Below are 16,835 nucleotides of genomic sequence, written 5' to 3'. Positions count from 1 at the left end.
CACACACACAAACTCAAACACCTTCTCTCTCTCTCTCTCTCTCTCAATTGGCAAATCTAGCTTTCAAAGATGAAGATCATCGGCACTCGTAGGTCCACTCCGCATCGAGCGACCCGAAACCCGATCCAGCCAGGCAGAGCAAGACCCAGGCTGCGTGATCTGGGTCTTTCTCTCTGATCTTATGGGTTCTTTCTCTCTCTAAGCTGATGGGTTTTTTTTTTTTTTTTTTTTTTTAAATCTGGATTTTAGGTGGTTGTTGGAGGTGGATTTGGTTGGATGTTTTGTACTGACTGATCTGTGTTTGTGTTCTGTACTCCAACACTTGCTGAAATTTCATCTTTTCAGTCTGAATGATTTAAAGAACAAATTGAGTCTTTGAGCGTTGATATATCAATCGAGTTTCTAAGACTCGATTTCCAGGTGGACAAAATGCCATCTTAGACCTAATCAGAACATGAAAACCGATCCTCAAAGACTCGATTTATGGCCCAAAATCGAGTCTCTTATACTCGAGATGTTAGTAAAAAATACAGTTTTGAAACCGTGCCTATTAATTATATTGTTTGAAAAATGGGCTCAATTTCCAATTTTGGCCTCTTTTTTGTGTTGGGTGTGTTCAATCACAAATTTCTTGTTTTTGATTAAACAAGTGAATACACATGTTACACTTAGTAGCACCATAAATATCCACAGTTCTAACATTAGTAATAAAAATTTTAGTTACCTCTTAATGCAGCTAGAGATAACATATATAGGTGTGACTTATGACGGTTGATATCTATCTTAATATATGGTCTATGTTGTGTTACATAATAATTACTCGTTTGCATTATATTCATTCCAAATTTATAATTGAATCATTGCAACAGTGCATAGTCAGAATAGACGTCACATTAAAAAGTGGGATTTCATTCCCTTCTGAGCCTACTGATGACTCTTCACAAGCAGAACTTACTAATGCTATAATTGCTATTATTGATAAACTTTGCAGTTATAGGTGTTAAAATAGAGATCATTAAAACAATATCAGGATAATCAATCTTCATCCTCCACACACAAAGTTATGGGAAACACTTCAACAATGTGCCAGCGACAATCACAGGTCAATTTTATAGCTATTCAAAACCAAGTTTTAACTAGCTGTTACTTTCTTTCCAGAAATTTTTTGGATAATTCGTCCAATATGGCACAAACAAGAATATTAATAACTCATCATATACACATACCAAATATTATCAACTTATCATACACATACCACACATACTAATGCTTACCCTCGATCCAAAAAAGAAGAAAAAGAAAGCAGAAGCAAATAATCGTTTGTCCGAGTTATTCAAATTACTATTCATTTGAACTCTTATCAAAACTGAACTGATTTGACTACTACTTTCTATTTTATACGTAAATTTGGAAAAGGTCAGAAGAGGGCTATCCTGCATGCTAACTACCAGCATATATAATAACTAAACGGGGTATATATACATGCATATTAACGCTCAACTCAGACGATTGTTTCATGGTCTCTTGAAAGATAAAGCTTTCATGGATCCTCCCTTCATGACAATCTTCAGATGGCCTATCATCCATCATATCACAGAACCAAAGTCCAATACAAAAGACTTCCTCTTCTCTGCAGGATTTCTGTAGTTCTCATTTATTTTTTCCGCACTCTTTTTATGATTTGTTTCCCGTGGATCTATTTGAAAAAGGGTCGGGACTTCTGCATCACCTGCTAAAATTTGTTGGTCTGGAAAATGATGGATATTGGATTGATTTGAGTTGTAGTTTTGTGGCCCAGTTGCTCTCATGACTTCTTGCTTGGAGTTTACTGGTGGTTGGGTGTCTCCAGATACTCCTTCGTTCGAGCTAACTGATGCTGCGCTGGAAAATTCTCTTACTTCTCCTGCACTAGTGTCTGTTTTATTGAACATGAGATTTGCAATGGCTCGATCAATGGTATTGGTCTCTAACTCCGCTGCTTTCTTACTTTCAGACCTGAATATGAAAGAGATGTTTTTTATCAAGAGAGCTACTGCAAATGCATCCAAGAGAAAGACACATAAAAAAAAAATCATATAATTGGATGAAGAACACTCATTACCCAAAACGGGACCTAACAACCACACATGCTGATATATCTGCAATATTGCATAGATACACTAACAGAAGATTCCTAATAACAAGGTTGATTGTAAATGCCACTCAGAAATTTAAACCTAAATGAGAGTTGGATTCTTTCAATTGTTACTTGTATTGGTAGGATTGGATTCTTTCAATTGTTCAGAAATCAAAGGAAAATCATGAAATGAGATTAGTCCTACTGACACTATCAATGCCTGTGGCTTGCAATTTGACTGTTGGAACATCAACAGCACCAAGTAGCTTAAATGGAAATCCTAAAACAACTTCAACATAATGATAGAGAAATACACCAAAAATACAGAGAAATTATTGCGCACCTCATTGTTACATCTTGAGTTGTCAATGGAGGGGAATTTTCCATCACAAGGTATCCATCGTCACTAAGTGTTTCCATGTGGTGTTTTGAGTTCTTTGCAAGGCGGTACAAGGCATCCCGAAAGCAAATCCGGGTCTTCTCTGGCAACTAAATAACATTGAAAGAGAGAAATTCTGATAAGAAAATAAACATTTTCCCAAAGTGATGCAGTTAAAAAGCTTATGAGCTCTTAGTTACTTCACCTGTTCCATAACCAGTTCAAGCTCATGCAATACAGATTCTTCAAGTGATGTATCCTGACCCAAAGTCCCATCCATTTCATTTTGCTCAGAAGAGACCATGTCCTTTCCATACGATTCCTTAGAAAGAAAATTAACTTGATTAGCTAATCTTGTGTGTCTAAAAACAAGTACTAAAAAAAAAAACATTGCAGTAAAACTAGAAGAGATAATGGTGGATAGAACAAATTTTCTCTCTCTCATACACGTGCGCGTGCACACTCTCTTTCTGCAGTTCTATAATGCCATGCACTCTATAAAAGAAACCTAATACATCAACCTGCTTACATGAAACCCAGCAGAAGTACTCAAATTTTTGTCAAATATTTTCCACTAAAATAATGGGAACACTGTAACATAATGCCCAGCAACGATTTTAACATTTGTGGCTACATGAGTCCTAAAACCAGTATATGATATAACAAAATCAAGACATGTTTGAATGTATATGTTCATTTTCACTCAACCAACACCCTGAAAATCAAGATCTTGAAAGTAGGCACTAATAAAAATTTATAGACAAAAAAAAAAATCATAAGAAATAAGAATAAGCCCTCAATTCAACCATGAACCAAGTAATAGCAAGACTGTTTTAACCATAAAAATTTAGGGTCGTTGATGTTGGAAGCACAAGAGAGTTCATATAATAAAAGGGTTGAAACCAATGCAATCTTGAAAATAAAAATTTTCCAGTTAATGGGTAAAAAAGTGAACTTTCATCTATCCAAACATCAGCATACCTCAGAAATACCAGCAGTCCATGCCAAGAACCAGACCACTTGATAGTACCAACCATTCAAAAAATACATTCTATATTAATCAGGCCGGTCCAGATTTTGTAACACTAATGATAACTAGAAACTTAGCACTTCACAAGTAAAAAGCATATAGAACAATCTAACCTTTACTCTTGGGCAATCTAGTTGTTCTGTGTTGCACGGAATAAACTGCACATCGGTAAAATCTCCATTATCCCACCCCATTGGTGGAGAAAAGGCATGTCTTTTGAGATACTTTGAGCTTCCTATGGTATTTTCTACATCACTTGAGATACTTTGTGAATCTAGATTGTCAATGGCCATCATGCCATATTCAGATTCAGGAGAAAAGTAAAATGATTCATCTAGATTTTCTGTCTCTGGCAGATCTTCAAGTAAGGAACTCCTGCATTAAGGGAAAACCAAAGAATGTGATGTCTAAAAACAAAGAGAACATCATCTAAATACAACAAACATGCAGGGCTTTGGACATCCCATGGATATTGAATGGCTCTATTGCATTTCAAATGGCACATAGTATATAAATATATCTATTAAAATAGAACCATCAAAGAGTATGTGATGCCTCGCCACAACTGATGCTAAATCAGTAAAGAAGCTAATGTTTTTCAAATTTAAAGTCATATTTTGATGGTGTAATGGTTTGAAATGGCCCCAATCGTGAGGATGTCTATGAAGTACACAAAATAAAGCACAATGGAGCGATTCAAATGCCAGTGATTATTATGTCAAGTTAAAGTTGTTGAGAAGCTTAATCACTTCCTACATGCAGTAATTCAAGTATCTTAATCCCAGAGGTTACGCTTGTACAAGAAAATGTCATTCATCTGTTCGAATCCCGCTAAGTCATTGAGCTGGCAGTCGGGCTGGTCACGCGAATGTGTTCTCCAATTAAAACACTCCTCTGACAATCCTTCACACATGCTTGAACCACAGGACTGATCTTTTTCACCATTGAAGTTAAGTTCTTGTTGGGTAGAATTTTCATCCATGTCAAAGCATTTGTAAGGTGACCTGAAACTTTCAGATGCACTTATCCCCCATTTTGACCAGCTGTCTGGTGATGGAAGCCTATCCGGTAATTCTTGATCTTTGGGAACAACAAGATCATCAAATCCACTCCCAAGATACCACTCCATGAGATATGATCTGAAATTAAAAGGAATAGAAAATTGGAAAAAGAAGCATAAGATTAAATAGACAAAGCAATCACCAATGTTATCATATTCTCAATCAATAACAGATGAAATTATCATTACAGAAAAGAATGACCTTTTTCTTTTCCTGAAGTAAGAAACAGAATATACAAGATTTAATACCTCATAACAATTACAAGTCCTTAGTTTAGTGGCCATCAAACAGATCCATAACAGATAATTTTTATCAGAAACTCTCATCTTTTTCTTTCTTTTTCTCTCTTTTTTGTCAATTAGTAAACTACGTAAAATCAACTAAGACTTAGTTCAACTACTAGCAGGGAAAAATCTAGAAAATGAGTCTAAATTTACAAAGTTTAAACCAATTTCCAGATTTAGATAGAACATGAACAGATATATGAACTATATATCAGCAAGAAATCATATTTCTCCCTCTGATTTCCTAGATCTTCAGCAAAACAAGAAGAAAAAATACTAGATTTTAATTTATGCTTTCAGTTTGTTTATTTTCAAGTGACTCAGCTGAGTAAAGTTTAAAAAATAATCCATTACCAGATGATAAGCCTAAATCTAAATTTGGAAGCTTAATTTTTTTTTCTTTCCCTACCTTTTCTCACCAACCAAATAAAAAGGAAAATCATATCACAAAAAGCACTTTAAGCAGCAGAAATTTTTTACAAAAAATCCACAGCCATAAAAAAACCACAGCTCCTCAAAAGGACCCAAAACTCTGCTAAAAAAAGCAATAATATCATGGTACAAGACTCACAAAACCACATTAAACCACACAAAAAAATAAGAGTTGAAGAAAAGCACACACCTTGTGAGGTTAGTTGAGAAAACAAGGAAGACCCAGTTCTTGATTCAGCTAAAGAAATAGATCCAGATGAAGAAAACCTTATGGAAGTGAGTGAAAACTTAGATAGGTTTTTTTTTTTTTTTCTTGGGGTTGAGAGCTTAACACAGTGTCAGCTAAGAAAGCAGAGCAAACAAAAAAACACACAGAGGTGGCGGCTTTGTGGTTTTGGGTGGACAAACAAGTGTTATTTTATTGTTCTAATAGGGTCAAAGAAAGTGGTTTGTGGCTGATAAGTGAGGCTGAGAATTAGTGGCTGAGAGATCTCCATCTAAAACTGCAACCCCAGTGGTCCACGTGGCAACATCTGGTCCCACTGCACAGATTTTGATTCGGTCATGTGGTGCTGTGAGCCTGTGACAAAGTGAGTTGCAATAAAAATGACTCGGATTGCCCTAAAATACCCTTTGCTTTGTATTCTATTGGACCCCTAGTTGCCCCCAAAGTCATGTGTCTGTTTTGGTCATTTTCCCTTGATGTGACACGTTGTGGTGGAGATGGGTACACGTGGCATATTCTCAGCGCATGATTTGATATTGTTGATACGTGGCATAATTAGGTGAGAGTGTAGGACACGTGGCGTGAAGTGAAGGAATGGAAGACAGTGAGGTAGTTAGGCACATGTGAAGGGCATAATTGGAAAAATGAAAAGGTGTTGCTTTATGTTTAAGATTTTATCTTTTTCAAAAAAAAAAAAGAGTTAAAAGGCTTTTATTATATAACTTTATACATAGGATAGGAGTATGAGTTAAGAGAGAGGAGGGCCTTGACCTGTCAGCTGTGAGGCTGTCATAGACAAAGGTTATGAGAAGAGGAGAGCCACAAGATTTATGATACAATAGCACCCACACCCACAGAGCATCAAATGCTATGTGGGAATTTTATTCTTATCCAAACAACAACTACATGTGTTTTGATAAGTATCACCCCCTAATTAATAGTATTAGATTATCACTAATTGGCAAGTATTTAATGATAACTATATTAGATTATCATAATATAATACACCCCTAATAGAGTATTAGGGTGGTGGGTCCATTGGTCAGGTGTGTGTGATGGTTTCAATTTATTACACTATCGACCTACGAGGTTGTCGGGGTGTATCACAAGTATGAAGTGAAATAGCCATTATGAGTTACCGTTACAATGGAGAGGGAGTTTTGAACTATGGATGTCTTGAAAAAATCAAGAGGTACCAAACAGTTAGCTCAATTGATAAAGCTTCTTGTCATCAAATAAGAATGAAGGTTCAATTCCCGTCTACACTAAAAAACCAATTGGTATCTTAGTCTAATGATAAAAAATTATCATCAAAAGTGGACGTCATATGTTGAAATTTTTTTTTTTTAAATGTTAGCTAAAAGAATTTTGGAAAAAATAAATAAGAAATACACTTTTTATTAGTTTACATGTACAAATTCATTGTGGTTGTTTATGTTTTTCTTGTAATATGTACACAATTTGACTTTACTTAAAAAAAGTGTATTAAAAATTACTTAATAAAATATTAAATTTACCTTAACTTGTATCATTAAGATACTCTGAATGTGAAATATAACTAGGTCTAAGTAGATGAAAGTAAATTATAATTGAATTTTTTATTTGATTAGTTTTTTTTTTTTTTAATAATTAGATACTCATACCCATAGAAAAATAAGATTTTAACCATAATTGTCCGCCTCATGAAGGATAATAAATAATGACACTAAGTTACAAAGCTGTCAGAGAATAGTGTTATTTTATCTCCTTTAGTTATGCCCACGATCTTAAAACTTTGTTCAAAACAGTGAGGATTTGTGGGAAATGACACAACTAATGTGAAAAATGTAATATACATAATTACATATGTAAGGTAACGATCATATATTTTTCATATGGTAATTTATACAAATATATAGATAGATGAGGCCTGGCATTGCAATAATTTTTTAATAAGATAAGAACAATTGAAGGGACATGGAATAAATCATTAAACTGTCACTTTTTTCTTCTTTTTTTTCCTTAATTTCATATGACTTATTTTCACTGATTATGTTTTGAGTAGTCCAAGGGAGAATGGGACCCAAAGTCAGAGAGTCTTGCTTAAAATTGACAAACAGTCTACGTTGGGCTGGCCCGTTTGGGTTTTTCTTGGGCGTGATGTTGATTATATTACAGTCGGCAAACTTTTTCACTCAGACCCTTCTCATTCAGTCTTTTCCTTACCAGGGTTTGTCACTTACGTGATAGAAACGTCGTGTCGGTAAGTTTTTACTAATTCTCATCTGGATTATATAAATCTAGAAGAAAAAGACTTTAATACAATATTTAGATTTTTTTTTTAAAATTCTGTTATGTGAATTTTTTTTATGAGATAAAAGTGTATTTTTTAATTAAATCATCACATGACTAAATTTTAAGAGAGAAACTTAAGGAATAACATCTTAGTTGTACCTAAGTTTTGTCTAATTGGGAATATAAATCAATTTAAAGCTAAATAACAGTTAAGTTGACAAGTTTTTACTGATTCTCATATAGACTCACTATTAACATAGTTTTTTTTATCTACCAATAATAATTTATCTTCTCAATAATTGTAAATTTTTTTGTGTTTTTAAACTTATTAACTGGATTGTATGTTCTTCCCTTTAGTCTAATATTCAACAATGTGTCATATCTTCCAATATTGACTAGTGAGATAATTAAGAATTTTCCTCAATAAGAAATATGCCATATGTTAATGAAAAGATCAAAACTTGAGTGCAGTGCATTAGACCCATCATAATGGTGACATGTGGCTAAAAGTAAACACGTGCCACTATCTCAATAGATTTAGTGTACTAAATCATTTTTTTTAGTAAACAGTAATACTTATTAGAATACACACGAAAATAATAATACCAATGTTTTAAACCAGGTTTATAATACATTACATAATCAGAGTACAACTACAAAATGGCATAACCTTTATAGTTGTAGACTAATATTATAAACAACAGACACTAGACACACATAACTAATGTGGGATGAACATCTCCATTTTTTTTTTGAATAAACAGTAATACTTATTAGAACACACACAAAAATAGTAATACTAGTGTTTTAAAGTATTGAACCCAAGCGAAATTCTAATAAAAATTGGAAACATCACCTTAACATTTTAGTGAACTACTAAGATAGAGAGAGAAAATCAATACTATTTTGCTTTCCTTTTATTTTATTTTTTCTTTTCAGTAATCGGTGAACCACCTTAATTTGCTAATGCATTTAGCATCCATATATATATATATATATATCGTCTAAAATGTGAGATAAAAAGTAATTTTAACTGAATAACTTAGTTTTTTTTAAAGCTAATTTATTTACCCTCTTTTGGCTAAAAGGTGATAGAATAATGACTTTAACCCAATAAGCTAGGGATGCCAAAAGCTTCAAATCCATTACTACTTACAGCACACAATAACTTTCACATTTTTTTTTCCAGCTACTCCATTAATGTAATAAATTATAATTGAAGTAAAATCACCTTATATGAATTATGAACTCATCATTAACATCAATTTTATCAATATTAATCACAAATTACCAACTCAACAATAGTAAAAAAAATTATATTGATAGAATTATTTATAAAAGGGAACTTCTCAGTTCTCACAACTTCTCATTGCTAAAAACAAACTTCAACTTCTAAATAAATTAGCAAAAAAATAAAATAGCACAACACGGTTTATGATTATGAGTTATGACCACCCATTCCTTTACAAGGCCCAAAAATCTTGGAAGCCCAAACTCATGATGACCCAGAAAATACACCCTCCCACACGGGCCTTCTAGAGTCTTTCAAATCCCTTCTGGACTCTACCAATTCCCAGTTTCCCACAGAGCATTTTCCACCTGGCTGCAGGCTGCTGCCCTATTATATTTTTCGGCAAAATCTTTTCCTGAGAAACAAACAAGCTAGTAGGATAGAACATCCCACTTCTTAATATTAAATTATATTTGTTTAATAACTAAAATAATTGTTTTAAAATAATTATTAAAAATTCTTTTAGAAGAATATTAAAGTCTAACCATTAATAATATATATATACATGTATCTACTGTTTACCTTGATAATATAAAAATAGAATTAAAAACTATGCTATGTATTTATTTATTTTTACTAATCAATATTAACATTCTCATTGGTAAACCGTATACTAAAACATATTACTATTTTTTTATGTGTTGTAATTAGTATTACTATTTACTTAAAAAAAAAATTAAGATGTTCATCCCACATTGGTTATGTGTGTCTAGTATCCGTTGTCTATAATCTCAGTCTACAACTACAAAGGTTAGGCCATTTTGTAAGTGCTAGTGTTGTAAGTCTTGTCTTCCCACTTCCTCCTTCTCCATTCCCTATATCTTCTATATATATTATCTAAAAAAAAAAAAACTACTTATTTGATTCCTATCATTTACACTATATTTTAATTTGAGGTTAATAATATTTCAATTGTGTTAATTTGGTTCTTAACCTTACAATACTGTATCAATTTAGTTTGTATTGTTATCTTTTGGATGAAAAGTCCTAATGTAACAAGCGGCCAAAATAAAAAATTAGTACATTAACATAAACTAATTTTTTATTTTGGCTTTTTGCCAGGGCTGCAACTTTCATAAAAAAGATAACGGCATAGACTAAATTGACAAAATACTGAAAAGTTAGATATTAATTTTTTTTTGGGATAAAATTTAGAAACCAAATTGACACAATTGAAAAAATTAAAAAAAAAATTGGCACAATTACATTTTACCACCTTAAATTATACCTCATATTACACTTTGCACCATAAATTTCCCAAATACACGTTTTGCACCATAAATTATGACTTATGTTATACTTTGCATCCGACGTTAAATTTTTGTTAACTTGAATAGAAATTTAAAGTTTAGGGTGTAAAGTATAATAAAGAGTATAGTTTAGAGTGATAAAGTGTAATTTATCTTTTGTTTTTTAAAGAATTAAGAAAATGAGCAATTAGTACTTTTTAGGTGGTGTTATATTTTTCCATCTAAGTTGATGGTAAACTTAATATCGGGATGTAAAATGTAACAAAATTATAGTTTAATTATAGACATACATTCGAAAAGTTTAGAATACAAAATATAATTAGGGTTATAGTTTAAAGAGTAAAGTATAATTAAAAAAAAAAAAATTTAAACACCTTCCTCCCAAAAATACCCAATTCCCAAGCGGGTCAAAAGGGGAAAACTGTAAAATATGTAAGGGTATATTTGGCAGAAGGAGAAGAAGAAGAAGAAGAAGAAGAAGAAGAAGAGCCAGAGGAGATCGGCGTGAGAGAGAGAGAGAGAGAGAGGAAACTGAAAAAACGCAGCGTTTCAGGTTAGGAATTTTCAAATTCAGTTATATTTTCACTCTCCTCGCCGTGTCTCCGCCGTGTCCGATTATTATTAAAAAAAAAAGGGAAGGACACGCGTGCAGCCATTAAAAGAAAAATAAAAGTTTGTGCTTATTATTTTTATACAATGAAAACTTGTTTGTATTTGTGTTTCTTATGTATATGTACAAATTAATTTTTGATTTTTCATTGCAGTTTAATTTTCTCAATAGTGCTGAAAAAAAATGTTTAAGAACACCTTCCAGTCTGGATTTCTGTCCATCTTATACAGCCTTGGGTATGTTGGTTGTTTTTCTTATGCATGCATTTGAGAAATTCATGTTATACAGATTTTCAATGTTTTTTTGACATTGCAATTTTGATACTGAAAAGTGGGTAATTTTGTTTGAATATTGTAGGAGTAAACCTTTGCAGATATGGGATAAAGAAGGTAAGTGGGTTTTTTGCTCTGGGTTTTTTTTTAATTAATTAATTAATTTTTTTTTATGCAAAGATATTTTAAGGTTTTTTTTTTTTTTTTTTTTTTTTTTGTGAGATAAAGTTGCTAGAAACAATTAAGTATGAGATGTAGCTTTGCTTGATTGTACCTGTCAGAGAAAAATGTCATGCATTGCCATTTTTGTCAGGAAATTGGCTTTGCCTTATTTGTTTCCTTGAAAATTTGTTTTTCTCTGATAAGTGTGTATAAAGACCCGTCATCATTTTTCATCTTGATGAGTTTGAAGTGGTTTTTTATGTTAATCCCATGATGCATGGGTACGGATATGGTATGGGTACGATATGGGTACGGGGATACAATGTTTTTTGAAAAACTTAGGGTATGATAATGGATAATAAAGTGAATCCATGGCCATTAAATGATGTTTAGAATACAAACCAAGATTTAAAAGAGTAAATAACAGATAACTAGGTAAGTGTTCAACATTGAAACCAATATATAAAACATATAAATAAAAATTCTTACAAGTTTGGGCTATCTCTCACTATGGATTGATTGGGTTAGAACGATATCCAAGTCACATCACGGGTGTATCCTAGATGTATGGTTTTTTTTTTTTTTAAATGACTAGGTATGTATCTTGGAGGCATCTGGTAAGATACTGGAACAATACATATCAGATATGGGTACATAAGCAAAAATGGAGTATCTGTGCATCCTAGTGTTAATCTATGAAGTTCTTGCCAGTTAGCTCTAGCTCTCATAGTGCGTCCTCCACTTGTAAGAGCAAGGCGTAGATTGAGGTACCCACCGGGAATAGGTGTAACTTACCAATCAAAGAAAAAAAAAGTTTCATTTTTTTTATAGTTCTCTATTCAAGAGATCCCAATAACTTTTCATCTGCAGCATAGCCCTGTTATTTTTTCCAAGTTTATTAAGATAAATGCACCATTTGTGTTGCACTTCTTGCAGCTGCCAGTGGCCATGTAAAGCGACCACAGGATGAAGACATACAATCTAATGTCCTTGAAATAATTGGATCAAATATCCAGTCAACTTACATTACTTGCCCGGCTGATCCAGCTGCAACACTTGGTATAAAACTACCATTCTTGGTTATTATTGTGAAGAATCTAAAGAAATACTTTACATTTGAGATTCAAGTCCTGGATGATAAGAATGTTAGGCGGCGTTTCCGAGCTTCTAATTTTCAAGTGTGTAAGTCTGCCCATGTTTCTGTTGTTTAAATGTTCCCACCCCTCCCTCCTTTCTGTGTGTGCTTGTGTGTCTGTTGTGGACAATATTCTGGTAAATAGTGACCACTTTTGTTTTAGACGGTACTGAAGAAATAGTTGTTACCTGTAAGTTGAATTATTTCAAAATATGTTTTGTGACTTTTATTAGCTGAATAGTAGACTAAAGAGGACAAGTGATTTGTAATCTAAGATCTAGGTGAAGATATGGTTTTTGGCATTATGAACTGATTTTGGTCATGTTGCAAACTTTATAACCACAAGTCCCTCTTTGGTTAATGTAGCATATTATAGTTTAAACAGGATGCCTCAAGATTGTTTGAGAGGGTTGTGGAATTGGAAATTTAATATTTCATCTCTTCATCTCTAAGCTTTATAATGTTCCTATTATCTCTAAATTGTAGAATACTCTTTAAGCTGTTTTGTTATAAAATTTGTTACATTTTTTTAGATTGTGATACAAGTTGCACTATGTTTTAAGCTGTTAAAGTAAAATGTGAGCTGCATGGTGAGGCCAATGAGCTCCAAGTCAAATGACTTTTCTTCCTTTACAATAGGTGGAAGGTGATGTTGTGGGTTTAAAATTCTCTGGGTGCAAAACTTGCCTATAAAAATATAGGCAAACATCAGAGTTTTCTTTCTTATATTCTAAGGAGACAATTATTTAGCTTTTGGATGGTGAACACTTTTGGTAAATGATTCATTATTGTGCACTAGGTAGGATTTTTTTAGAGGTGTCATTATTGTGCACTAGGTAAATTATTCATTAATGTTTTTAGAGGTATCATTATTGCAAAGAGGATATGTGGATTTTTTTTAGAAAAAGAAAAAGAAAAGAAAAGGATAGAAAGTAGTGCTAATAAAGTTTGAGGATACAGTTGTGGTGTAGTAATGCACAGTTTCCATCTGTACTAAAGTAAGTGTGTGACACTAAAAGTCTAAAAGATGGATTTTGTTTGTGAGTGATTAGTTTTTCTTTTATTGTTTTAGGCTGTAACTCGTGTGAAACCTTACATCTGCACCATGCCGCTGAGGATGGATGAGGGCTGGAATCAAATTCAGTTGAATCTTGCTGATTTTACCAGGAGAGCATATGGAACCAACTATGTTGAGACACTGCGTGTTCAGGTTCATGCAAACTGCCGTCTGAGGAGGATATATTTCTCAGACCGCCTGTACTCGGAAGAAGAACTCCCCCCAGAGTTTAAATTGTATCTTCCAATGCAGGTAAGATTGAATCAACCATTCGGTCTTGCTTATTGTGTTATATCTAGGTTTCATGCCTTCTCATTGCTTGTCTAAATAAACTTTTTGGTATCATGATTTTATTACAGAAAGCATGACAAATTTCATGAAAGGAGAGCTCCAGAGCCATCATGTCTGAAAGAGTTGTCTGGGATTCTATATCTGCCTCTCATTCTCTGCCAACTCACATGTTCTATCTTCTTTGAAAACTTATGACACACAATGTGGTAAAAAAATCCTGGAACTGAAGTACCAGCTTACCTGTTATTATCTGAACTTGCAATTAAGCATTACTAGGCTTGATTTTATGCTTTTTTATACTAGTGAAGATCTGCCTTTTGGATCTTTGTTAATGGCCTTCAACATTGTGATATGTGTGTATCAAACTAAAGGTTTTTTTTGCAAAATGGTGGCTGCAAATCATCAATGCTTCTGGTCTCTATTGGGGTTGAACTCATCGTTTCACTTTCTGGAACTGTGCGACTAAATAGTGGTACTTGTTCATGCATCGCGCGGTCAAAGTGCACTGCTTAGAATGGTTCAAAGATCTATGGCTACAAGTTTGCCAACAAACTCATGGGAAGTATATTCAAAATAATCAAGTGGCCATAATTTCATCACCCAAAGCACCCATCCGGATCAATCTAGTTCCGGTGGACCTTGATTAGCTTTTACATGGTTTTTGACTTTGTGGCAGAAAGTAGTGAGGTGCTTCTTCATTCTCTATCTGCATGTCATAAGTTTAGGAAAAAAAAAATCTAAGTCATAATAAGAGTAACAGTGCATTGGAACATCCATGGAATGTTTAATCACATTAGTAGGGTCAATTTCTCAGTCAAAAAAAAAAAAAAAATCACATTAGTAGGCTTTTTTTTTATAGGTTTTAAGACCAAGTATGTTTATGGTTCAGCTTTGGAGAGAAGGCCTGTCTTCATTGCATAGGTAGCTCACTTTTCCTTGACATACTGCTCTATAGGAAATAGGCTGGTTATTCTAGATGGGAGATGGTAATATTTTCAAATGGTTTGTTCCAATATGTAGAAAAGTGCTCGCAATCTTACGACCTTCGATGCAATAGGTGGTCAAGTTTTGAGTTTCAGTTGTGCTCCTTCGTGTGCTTTTGGATTAACTTTTGTTGAAAAGTATATTTGCTTATTCATTAAAAGTTGGCAAAATTACAATCAATCATAAAAACTAAAAAAAAAAAAAAAATCCAAGTTCAGACGAGAGATTTTGATGGTGTGTGCGCCCAAGGCCCCAAGCCCGCAACTTCCATGGGAGATATCCAGGGTTCTGTTTTATTAACTCTCTGATTGTGAGAACTTTTTGGGTGAGGAGGGGATTTGAACTCAAGATCTCCCAATAGAGAGATCTGGGCAATGTCGTTGAGCTACAAAGCTCTTGGCTAATTCAATCATTGTGATTTCTACAACCCATCCTCCCTACGGTACCTATTATCATCTTATAAGTTTGCATTTTACATTTCGCTTTCATATCAGCTGGCAAAATGCTTCACCTTATAGCTTGCTTCTCAAACCTACGCATGTGTCAAACCTATAATTCATGTCAATTTCACGATCCTCCATTTATTGAAAGAAAAGACCTTAACTTAGGAATAAATTACTGCAGAGCTAGATATTTCCAAAGATACCTGATTTTCCTGAGCTTGTGCTGCAGCACCCTTGGATTCGTCCTTTCTTAGCACGCTTGGACTTGTCATTTGGTTTTGCTTGGTATTTGGACCAAACATCAGGTGGCAAAAGTTCTAGAGGCACAACCCCTTCAATAGTACCATGATCAGTGAACTGCAACCGTATGAATTCATATTTACGTGAATTCTTTGTATTTTTTGACCATATAAAATTAAAATATGCATAGGTTGTAAAATTAAACATCCTCTAGAAAATCCATCCAAGTCCTGTCGATTGAAAATCGAAGACCTTTCCAACAATAAACCTGCAGAAGAATATGATAAACCTTTCTGAGAATAAAATACACTTCAATATCAAGTTGAAGGCCATAACAAACCATGGCACCGTTTTGATGCCATGCTATTAAGTATGAACAAGAGTACATACATTAAGATACAACAGTGCTAAAACTTTTTCTACAGATATCTGTCAAAGAATCCAAACTGTTGGACATGTTGCTCTAGCCTTTGGTAGTTGTTTCTTGTTTGAAGATCCCAAATACTCAATTCTCCATTGCATTTAAGGATATATATGAAGTAAAGGAGAACACCAGAAGAATTTTCTGAAATGATGAACTCCTGACTTACCAAATACAGTTCACTTCCTGCTCAGCCACCAACAGGGGAGGCCCAACATTATTTGGGCCATTTGGCAAAAAATTTATACAGAATATTTAATATGTAAATATTAATTAAAAAAATTATTTATTACTAATCAAATCAAGATTACTTTGATATATTAAATACATAATTTGATAAATAATATTAACTAAACCAATGTTAATTTCATATAAAGAATTGAATATCATAGTTGATCCATAAATATTAATAAAAAGAAATAAAAATATATTACAATAAAATTAATATTTTATTTTGAATGCACAACTATACATAGTTAAGTAAAGTTAAAATCTAATTTTTAATTTTATATCTTTTTAAGATTTGGTGTGTGGCTATGTAGGATATCAATTTACAAAAATTAAAGTCTTAAACTATTATAGGAGATTAATCTATAATTGATGATTTAGCACATTTGCAACATTTTTTTGAAACATTTTAGAGTTTCAATTGGGTTAAGGTTCTATTGGTCTTGTACATTGAGAGTCTTAATAAAAATGAAAAGAAAAAAAAAAAAAAACGCTAAAAGCACAATATGATGTGACATTGACTCTCATTGATGAAATTCATCAATCTAACAAATGAATGTTTAAATAACTTTTTTATAATCAATAACATCGCAATTTGTAAGCCAATAATAAAATTTGTAGTATCCTTAACATCACTAATAAAAAAAAA

At 33.0% G+C, this 16,835-nt stretch overlaps 2 protein-coding genes across 2 annotated transcripts; one reads left to right on the top strand and one right to left on the bottom strand.

The window, feature by feature from the left end:
- Window positions 1-1,137: 1,137 nt before the first annotated feature.
- On the bottom strand, window positions 1,138-5,712 carry LOC115986397 (protein LNK3). The gene is made up of 6 exons (XM_031109380.1): window positions 5,493-5,712; window positions 4,326-4,664; window positions 3,639-3,900; window positions 2,701-2,817; window positions 2,460-2,605; window positions 1,138-1,995 (listed from the first exon to the last, which is right to left on the bottom strand). Exons 2-6 carry the CDS (start codon window positions 4,652-4,654, stop codon window positions 1,587-1,589), a joined length of 1,263 nt encoding a protein of 420 aa, XP_030965240.1. The 5' UTR covers window positions 4,655-4,664; window positions 5,493-5,712; the 3' UTR covers window positions 1,138-1,586.
- Window positions 5,713-10,803: 5,091 nt separating this feature from the next.
- Window positions 10,804-14,289, top strand: LOC115983533 (cilia- and flagella-associated protein 20). Its single transcript, XM_031106240.1, has 6 exons — window positions 10,804-10,896; window positions 11,108-11,189; window positions 11,311-11,342; window positions 12,324-12,565; window positions 13,595-13,831; window positions 13,939-14,289. Exons 2-6 carry the CDS (start codon window positions 11,137-11,139, stop codon window positions 13,945-13,947), a joined length of 573 nt encoding a protein of 190 aa, XP_030962100.1. The 5' UTR covers window positions 10,804-10,896; window positions 11,108-11,136; the 3' UTR covers window positions 13,948-14,289.
- Window positions 14,290-16,835: the final 2,546 nt, after the last annotated feature.

Source organism: Quercus lobata, chromosome 4 (genome assembly GCF_001633185.2).
Source record: "Quercus lobata isolate SW786 chromosome 4, ValleyOak3.0 Primary Assembly, whole genome shotgun sequence".
Classification (NCBI taxonomy): Eukaryota; Viridiplantae; Streptophyta; class Magnoliopsida; order Fagales; family Fagaceae; genus Quercus; species Quercus lobata.
This window is presented reverse-complemented; position numbering and strand designations above follow the sequence as displayed.